General features: G+C 33.5%; 1 protein-coding gene across 1 annotated transcript; it reads right to left on the bottom strand.

Annotated features, from left to right (window-relative positions):
- Positions 1 to 1,827: 1,827 nt before the first annotated feature.
- On the bottom strand, positions 1,828 to 9,463 carry LOC123693710 (zinc finger protein OZF-like). The gene is made up of 9 exons (XM_045638907.1): positions 9,234 to 9,463; positions 8,942 to 9,070; positions 8,142 to 8,367; positions 8,005 to 8,055; positions 7,795 to 7,927; positions 7,241 to 7,465; positions 6,803 to 6,911; positions 5,952 to 6,114; positions 1,828 to 1,931 (listed from the first exon to the last, which is right to left on the bottom strand). The coding sequence occupies exons 1-9, from the start codon at positions 9,351 to 9,353 to the stop codon at positions 1,828 to 1,830; spliced, it is 1,260 nt and encodes a 419-aa protein (XP_045494863.1). The 5' UTR covers positions 9,354 to 9,463.
- Between the last annotated feature and the right edge of the window lie 794 nt (positions 9,464 to 10,257).

A 10,257-nucleotide genomic window follows, 5' to 3' on the forward strand; every position in this document is an offset into this window, starting at 1 on the left:
GTATGGGACTTTAGTTTCCACCTCGGTGCTTCCTTAATAAATAACTCGAGGTATTTAAGGTGGGGTCATATTAGGTATTATAATGATAATTAAAAAATGTCGTCTGTAGATTACCTATCTACATCACTGATGTGCTGATTCTATGAGTCATTATAACACATTAGGGTCAGAATTAATTTTCGAAAAAACTCCATGTTCGTGCTGTTGATTGCGACATAGAGTAGGTATGTAATTAAACTGACTGCAATAGTAGATTTTATAGGAACGGCATTTCTCATGATTTGCCCATTGGCCTTTCTTAGGGAAATAATATTTACGAAATGTTTTAATAATAATATTATGTCCTCCTTCAAAATGTTTAGTTGTTACAGAGCAACAGCAACTATTTATATGTATCTATACTAATAATTACCTATATCTGTACGTGCGGGCATGTTAATGTTATCATATTATGTAGGTGTCAGCAGCAGCCTGAAGACGTCATCAAGATATGAACAACACACCTGTGCCACACTGTGCGCAAATCGCACTTAGGGAGCACCAAAATTGCACCTAATTTATCTTTAACTAAACGGTGTAAAACTCTCAGAACTAAACTGATCAGATTACCTTATTATGATACTGTTAAAGATGTTTAAATGCAGGTGCAACTCCAATTACATTCAGAACAATGGGACCATAAGTAGCCCTTAGATGTAGCCCGGATTCTGGAGTAAACACTGCTATTGGATATAAGACCGGATTTGGAAAGCGCTGTCTCTGCAATTCTGCAGATATCACGAAATTTCGCTTTGTTACACTACTGTTGCAGAAACGGTCCAATTATTTGTTTTATCTACTAATAATCTGGCTTAGTTGCTTTTAGCGACAGTTAAGTTTTAGAAATAGAAATCTTTTGGTTTCGATAAAAGCATAGGTAGGTAAAACTAGGATTTTATTGACATAATGTACCTAACAAGGCAATAGAAATTATATTGCTTATGCTGATAGATTGGCCGTACCTGAGTTATGAGATAAATCACGTGTATTGTCTTCAATTACTTCAATTTAATGCCCTCCTGGTCAGATTGCGGCCACAGCAATTAATCCTATAGGAGACTAAGTGCACACGAGATACAATGTAAAAGCATACATAGGTAGGTATAACATAGGGCAGGTGAGTCGGAATGTAAGCCCAGCTATTTGGCCAATATGAATCACATTTTTATCACAACGAATCGCATTGTTAAAATAATAAGTACTACAATTAGACTTCAGTGGCTCTTTATATAAGAAAGAAAATAAAAAACACTTTACCTATCGTGTTATTACGGTATCAAGGTTAAATGTGTAAATGCATATTATAGGTAACTATATAAGCTTCGTAGATTTATAGTCACTGTTACCAACATGGAGTAATTTAATCAAACATAACTAATATCCTAATATCACAACTTCATTGATATTTCAATAAGATAGAAGAGTTAAACACCTACGATTTAGCGACCATAACTGAAAGTTATAGATATTATGTGCCACTTATCGATTCAAAGCACGTCCGACTCAAATAAAAAGCCCAATAGACTTAATGCATCTAAATGTGTTCATTTTCGATTGGATCTGCGATTAAAGGTATAAGATCTTACTTATCTTACTTCTTTCTATGAAAGTCTTGATAGCAGATTAATTAAAACGTACATATTATAGGTGCCTATTTGTGTTGCTAGTAGCGTTAATTACGTGGTAATGCTACACGTATAATGCATCGCATAATGAGTAATATGATAGGTACTTAGATAAGCTGCATCAGCTTTAGGAACATAATTGATTTCTAGCCTCAGATAGTAACTAGTCTTCCTTCTCTTGATTCTCCATATATGATATTATACCCAATCTTTCAAGGGTAAAAGTTGAAATATAATTAGGTGCCAACGCGTTTACTGTATTCCTTGCTGGAAATCATATTATTAGCATAATATATTATAATATTAAGGGTGTTCATAATATGGATTGTTTACATTTCGCGTAGGTAGGTATACAGAGTTGTTCTCAGAACGAGTAATTTGTAAATACAAAGCTAGGTGACTTCGCTGAAGTGTTTGCAATTTATTCAGTATTGTTTACCATAACAAACGGCTTGAAAATATGAAATAAAACAAGTAAACTCTTTGAACAAATCCCTAAGCTTCAGTTATTTAAGCTCCTTCTGAAAAACCGGTCTGGGAGCAATGGTCTGCGTTTTTCTTTACACCTCCCTCAAATGCTTTAACTGCAGTTTAAATAGACGAACGATAAAGGATTTTCCGAGTAATTGTTTACCAGTTTTTGTCATCGTAAATCTTGGTACCTAAACACTGAGCTTCTAAAGACTTCTAGAATTTTCTAGAGCATGAATGTTTGGTAAGTATTACTTATGAATACTAATGATTCGCTAAGGTAAATATACCTACCTTCTTACAATAAACAATGGACAAAGGATTATACTAATAAGTCTGTATTAAAGGGACTGTTTGAACAAAGCTTTAATGCTACATATGTAGGTACCTACTTAATACATCGAAATAAATCTGGAAGCATATCTAAACAATACAATCTCAAATATACCTACACATTGTACGTCACCGCTTAATCTTTTTGCACAAAGAACTAAGCATACCTAAAGGGAATTGAAAAGGCTAAAATATATGGATAGCTCTTATATAAACATTGGGAGGCTTGACTTGCGTCTGACGAAGGCTTAAAAATACGAGCACTTTCAGCAATGAATTTTTCATCAACCTCGTTTCGGCATCAAACTAAATACTAAATTTTTCATTTGTTCTATTGATCTGTGGATGTAACATTCGATGATACGTAATGTCAGGCAATAGCGGATTTCAGATTTTCAACGGCGTAGGTACATTTAGTTAAATTAAAAGAATTAATTAATTGCCACTTTTCTTGTAAGCAAATACCTAAATATAGGTAGGTAAATACATCTCCCATACATACATTTCCCTGGGGTAGTTATAAAAAACAATTTTCCATGACACTAGCATTTAAAACGCCTACCTGCTTCCTACAGGATAACTACAAAGAAGTTTGGCACGTGTTTCCTACACGTGGAGAAACAAAAAGCTCTGTACCCATACTTTTTAGCTATATATGTATACCTACTTAGTTTTCAGCGTATATCTTTGTAAACGCAATAAAAATACAAATTGTATATTATTGTCACTATGTAGGTACCTACATTCTGTGTTTTTGTTAGATAGCACTTTTTCTATTTTATCAACATAAATTAATAACTCAGCCCCCGGAATCACAGACACAATAGAAAATCTATTGTGTCGTGGTCCAATCGGGCCTCAATAGGTTAATGACTGTCATCACAATTAACTTTGCGGTAGTAGAAATATTATAATACCTATTCTAGATTTATTATTATTATCTCTACCCAGGTCAAGCTTAAATAATTTCTCAATGATCTCACCCAAACTCCACACTACCCACCGTTGACCGTACGTAGCTACATTACCATACAATCTTATCAACAAAAACAACAACTAATCAACAAAAAAAAATAATTTTTAAGCCTTCTGCAAATAATCCAAAAAGTTAAAGAAATGATCGAGCCGCCAAGAAGGGCTAATTCATTATGCTAACGAGACATGCTGCTACCGACGGTGATGGATTAGCATTTTTCCCGCGCATAAACATAAGGACAACAGAAAAGAGAAAAAATGCTCCAAACCGCTGAAACGTTGATGGATACTTCCTTACCGAATTTAAGGAACAACGCTTAACTAAGACTGATGGAAAATTTGTTTCAGCGGAGCGGATATCGAAACTTGACAAATTCTGCATTACTAATCAACGACTGACGACATAATAGAGGTATACCTAGCGCACACTAAAAGTTTTGCGTTTCTGGCCACCCATAAAGGTTTGAATTTCGAATGTTATATTTTAAAAACAAATAAAGTCTCATAAGTTGAGGGAAAAAAATTTGGCGGGAAGCGCTTGTCAATTTTTTTTTTATCTCAAGTTGAAGTTCGTTGGCCGTAGCAAAAACGTAACTAGTACGAAACAATTTTAGGGCGATGATTTTTGATGATTTTAAAAGTTCGCTTTCTCCGAAAGCTTGCACTGCTCGCCTTTAAAATACTTTTGGGAGGGAAGCACCTTATTTGAGAACTGTAAGGCATTGATATGCTAAATTTCATCGCGTTCGTATTTCTCTCCATGATGAAATTTGTGAAAGTCGACCCTCAACTGCGATCACGGAGGAAAATATGGCTACCGTCGGACGACTAATTTAAGAAAATTGCCATTTCACTTATTAGGAGATTCGAGGACATTTGGAAATTGGTATGAGCCAAATTCAGAAAATTTTACATGAACATTTCAAAGTTAGGAAGCTTGGTTGCCGGTGGATTGCTACCAAACTCACTCCAGAACAAAAACGACATCGAGTAGATTGGTGTTAAGAAATGCTATTAAAGTACAATTACGGACATTCTAATGCCGTGTATAATATCGTGACAGGATGTGTAATATGAATACATGGTTATATTCCAAAAAGAAAACACCAATATTCTTTGTGGGTGTTTGATAGTGACAGCAAACCAACCAAATTGAGGCAGGCGATAAGGGTCGGCAAAAAATTAATTGCTTTATTTTTCTCTAAGACGAATCCTGTCTGCACTATCCCACTTGAGTAACAAAAGACTGTTAAAGCCGAGTGATACACCATTATTTGTTTGCCCAATGCCTTAGAAAAAATAAGAGAAAAGCGACCTAGAAGTCGCATCTTGTTGCACCATGACAGTGCTTCGGCGCACACCGCGAACAAAACAAAGTCATTTTTTGCTTCTGAAAACATAGAGCACGTGACCCATGCCGCACGCAGTCCCAACCTAGCACCTTGCGATTTCTTCCTTTTCCCAAAAATCTATGATTCAATGAGTGGTTCGATATTTACGTGGCCAGAAGAGGCCGTGGTTGCTTTCAAACAGCACGCAGAAAACATACCCTAGGACCAATGGTCCTCATGTTCCCAGAAATGGTTTGAACGGATGAAAAAGTGTTTTAAACGTAACGGAGAATACTTTAAAAAGTAGTAAATATAATATTAGACAAATAAATTGTTTTATATATTAGTTACGCAAAACTTTCAGTGTGGCCCACGTAATATAATATATCTACCTACGTAATTCATTTTTTTTTTTAATTAAGAAATTAGTTATTCCCTCTTTTTAAGATGGATCTGGGCAAAATAAATAATTCAAAATACTTTGAAACGTTAACGTGATTTTTTTTAAACTTTATCATTAAACACGACTGTTTGATACCAACAAGTGATAACTGCGTTAAAAACAACCGACTTCAAACTTGCACTTGCAAAATTTACAAATACCTACAGACAAAAATGCTCATAAAATAAAAACTACTGGGCCTATCCGAATAAAATTTTTATGGGAACAATTCGACACCATCCCGCATCGAACAAAAAAAGAATCACGTAAATCGGTTCAGAAACCTCGGAGTAATCGGTGTACATACATAAAAAAAAAAAAAATATACCGGCCGAATTGATAACCTCCTCCTTTTTTTTGAAGTCGGTTAAAAAGGTTGCATTCACCAATTAAAACAACACCAAATACTTCAACATTTTATTCTCCCCAACCCTTCCGCCTTAACCTGCAACTCTGTATGTTTCGCAGCATGCGCTTCCAATCTATATCGTTCGTTAAAGCTCTTATCACAATGCGAACATTTAAACTTCCTCACACCTGTGTGTATAGTTGAATGCCGTCTTAGCTGTACTGACGTCGTAAAAGACCGAATACACTTCGAACACTTGAACCTATAAATTCCCAAATGCTTCAATTTATGGCTATTCAAACTGCTTTTCGTTTTATACTTCAAACCACAGACATCGCACTCGAACGGTTTCTCTCCAGTGTGAAAGAATAAATGATTTTTCAAACTTGAGGGTAGACTGAAACGCTTGGAGCATATTTCGCAAATGTACGGTTTGTCCCTTGTCACTTCTTTCATGTGGACATCCAAGCTCTCTTGGTTCTTGTATGTTTTATCACAGTGGCCACATTTTACGGGGACGCTTGAACGGTGTATATTATTTTGGTGGCTCTAAAATATTAAAAATATATAAAATATTCCGAAGCTGACAGTATCTTTACCTAGCATGTACCCACATATTTGAATTAAATCTTTTTAAAACTGAAAAGACATGTAACCTCACTTCTGTTATAGATCAACACCCACACCAAATGTGAAAATAGTATTTTTTTACATTTTGTCTTTAATCCGAAAGAACTAAAAAATCAGCCAGCATAACATAAACATCAAGTACATTAAAACCACTTTGCATAATGAATGGGAGCTTGCAACACTTAATGTAAATACGTCTCGCAATTTTCATTAAAAAGTTGTGCAAAGTAAACTTTATAGAAGAGAAATTCAAGTGTAATTGGAATATTTTATGCACACACTGAAATTGGTAAAACAAAACTCAGTCAGCGTTTGAAAACAAAGCTAGCGAAATATTCAATAAATGAGAGTTGTTGCGGCGCCAAACTACACCCTGATAATGCTTAATTAAAAATACCAACTTATTTTCGTATTAATGCTTCAAACAAGTTTGTGTGCTAATGATAGGTATTAATTTAAATTATTAGCTGAAATGAATATTTATTTCTCGTTTGCATTGTTCTTTGTATTTTTTATTCATAATGTGATTATTTTTTTACGAAATAATTTCAGACATTTAAACACTTAAATAAAGTAGATAATTAATTACGTTAAATATTAAACTCACCTTTAAATTAAACTTCTTTCGAAAACCTTTTCCGCAAGTTTCACAAACATATTGACTTTTCCGTAAATGGTGTATTATGTGCTCTTCTATTTGGTATTTATACAAGAACCTGTAATATTTTCTTCATCAGTCTGGATTTTATAAAAAGTACATAAAAAAGGAATAAAAATACACTAAGCAAAAAAGAGTCGTTATAATTTTAAACTGCATAATATTCTACTAATAATTATTCATATAGACCTAAAATTTTACTCTCAACGGGCCTAAAGAAGTTTCACTTCAAAAAAGAGCGTGTATCTCGAGCACAAGAGTCAGAAGTGAAACTTCTTTGGCAACATTCAAAGATGCAAAATTCGTCGCCTTACTCCAAGACGTGACGGTATTGCCATGACGCGACCTTGAAATTTTTGTAAGAAAATTCAATAGCTAAGTAACTACCTTTTTCCACAATAATCACACACTAACAGTGTCTTAATTGGTTTATGTGCTAGCATATGTCGTCGCCAAGTGATAAAAATCTCAAAGGACCTCCCACACTCCCTGCACCACCCTCCAGCCTTATTTAAATGTGTGTGCCTAAAATGGAACTCTAGAGAGAGAATGCTCCCTTTCCTCACTTTACAAAGGAAACAAGAAAATACTTTGCTCGGCTCGTGTTTGTACCTAAAACAATTTTAAGTATATCAACATAATATTATCTATACTTGAACATAAAACCAATGTTCATATTATACAGAGGAAATATTTATTTTATTTGTGGGTAAAACCATAAACTCTAATTGATTAAGTAAATATTGTTACTTAATAAAAGTAACAGTAGAATTAGTCAAAATTATGCTGAGTGACGTTTCATTTTTAAAGTTTTTTTTTACTAGAGTCAGGTGAATCAGTAATTAAAATGAATTATTTCTGTAAATAATAATTATAGAAGATTATCTTGTACCAACAAAGTTTGTATTTATCAGTTTAAAATATATGATGTAAATGCTCACCTATGTGTTGCCAGATCAGCAAAGTCCTGTCCTAAATAATCACATATTTGACATTTTAAATTACCTTCAACCATGTGTTCGTTTAAATGAGAATTTAAATCTTTAGAATTTGAACATGAAATATCACATAAACCTACAAAGAAACAATAAAAACTATATTATTCTATTAAAAAATAATTTAACATATTGATTTAAAAGCATCTGAATTACCACAGGACGTATTTCTTTCTTGTTCCTTTAACGGCACTGTTTTTAATAAAGCTAAAATGAAAACAAACATACAATTAAGTATATGATTTAAAATATTTAGTAAAAAAATTTTTGGAATATAATAGATTAGACCTCACTTTTCTTATTGATTTTTAATTTGCCCAAACGTTTTTTACTAAATTTATTTTTAACTATAGCAACTTTTGACTGATTATAATCTGTAATACGCTCAGTGAATTTATTATCTGTATCCAAATCATTTCCATTATCACATGGCTCATAAAGAACAGATTCTATTTTCAAATCACATTCTTCAAATAAATTCTCTTCTGTTTTAATCCTATCATTTTGATCTTCATTTTTCTGAAATTTAAAATAAATTACAGCCACAGCAAATAATTAAACATTGATTATTGATAGAAAGTTATTGCAAGTTATTGAATTAAATTAAAGTGAGAATAGAACATTATTAAATAAGTGTGCGCAGACTTTTTGGTCGTAGTACAGATATTTTTATCTTAGGACCATCACACAAGCTTATTCATTCAGCTATGTTCATATTAACAGCAAAAAATATTGTACAAAAAAGATTGATTAAGCTTTACACATGCAACACTAGTTGATTTCTCACTTGATATAGAATTATGACACCTAACCGTCAAGAGAAACTTACAATATTATACTATTATTATATAACATTTTAATTTAAATGATAACTTATTATGTGTTAAAAAGGAAATAGTACAACATATAATTCATTTAATTTAATAAATATATAATTAAGCATGTACAGAACTAGGCTTTCTGTTAACAACTAAAATATTTATAAATTGGTTAAAGATATGACATACATAACAAAAAAAAAATTACCCTCCTTATTATTATAAATATAAAAATAATACTTAACAAATCTGGTTTATTCTATGTATGTACTTACTACTGTATCACAGTTTCTTAGAGATTCCCAAAACAATTCAGATTCTGCACATTTCCTCTTGAATTTTGCAAACCTTTGTAATTCCTCTAAACACATTTCACACAATAATCTGGGAGAACTTCTTCCAATCTATTGAAATTAATTATATTTAAAAGTTATTGGAGAAAACATTGAAGTAAAGTGACAAATTCTATTTCTCTCAATTTGTTAAGTTATTTGTTAGTTTAATCGTAGATTTCAAAGAGAGTTTAACAAGTGTTTTGGGTTGAAGTTATTCAAATTATATACTCACAGTAAGACCACTACAAAATTCAAACAATTGCAATAAATTAACATCTTCATCAAATGATTTTCCACCCACACAATTTTCAATTAAACAAATTCTACAAGACTGCAAATTATTCGGCGTCATAATTCACAATTAAGTGAATAAATGAGGATGTTAAGCTAGACTAAACGTGATACTGTTAATTATTTAAGTTCATATTTATTATCAAAATAAATCGCACGATACAAACAAACATTTCAATCGAATAAATGTCGAATAAATGGCAACTGTCAAGTGTCAACTGTCAGTTGCTACAGATCTAAGATCCGAGTCGTTCGAATACTTATTGCTCTGAGTAAGGCCGCTTGTCCACCTGCAAGTAGACTTGCAAGTTGCTGTCAGACAGACTGTCGGACATTTCTCGCGGAAGTTTTCTTGCAGGTGGAAACGCGGCCTTAGTATACCTTTTTAAGGCGCATATCCACTTGTCACGGATGAATTCTACCTATACCAGTGGCCCTGTCGTTGATGCGGCTTGACGGAACACAGTGGGGTTTTGGTCGGTAGAAATCCAACATAACCTGTGGACATGACATAACCCACGGCCTCTTCCCCGGAGGCAACTATGCAAGATTTCCCCACTTACTAAAAAAAAGGCGCATATCCACTTGAAGACTTTTGCCGTACCTTAGGGACTTTTACAGTGGAACACTTCTGAATTTTATGTGCATCAAACATACCTAATTTTCAGAAGCTTCATCAGCAATATATTATATAGAAAAAAGTTATGAGAGGTGTCAAGGGACACCCGGATGGAACGAAGTTACTGAAATTATAGGTGACTTGCTTTCCATGAGAGAGAGCGAGAAGGAGACAGAGAAACACGTGCACGTACCGTTCGGCGTGCACGTGCTTCTCTGTCTGTCTCAAAAAGTGTCACAACTTTTCGTGGGATTTTTTTTCCGTCTAGCCCCCTTTCACAACGCGCGATAAGGAACTTCGTTCCAATGTTCCAATATTTAACCTAATGCTTGTATTTATTTTGAGT

This window comes from Colias croceus, chromosome 8 (genome assembly GCF_905220415.1).
Source record: "Colias croceus chromosome 8, ilColCroc2.1".
Classification (NCBI taxonomy): Eukaryota; Metazoa; Arthropoda; class Insecta; order Lepidoptera; family Pieridae; genus Colias; species Colias croceus.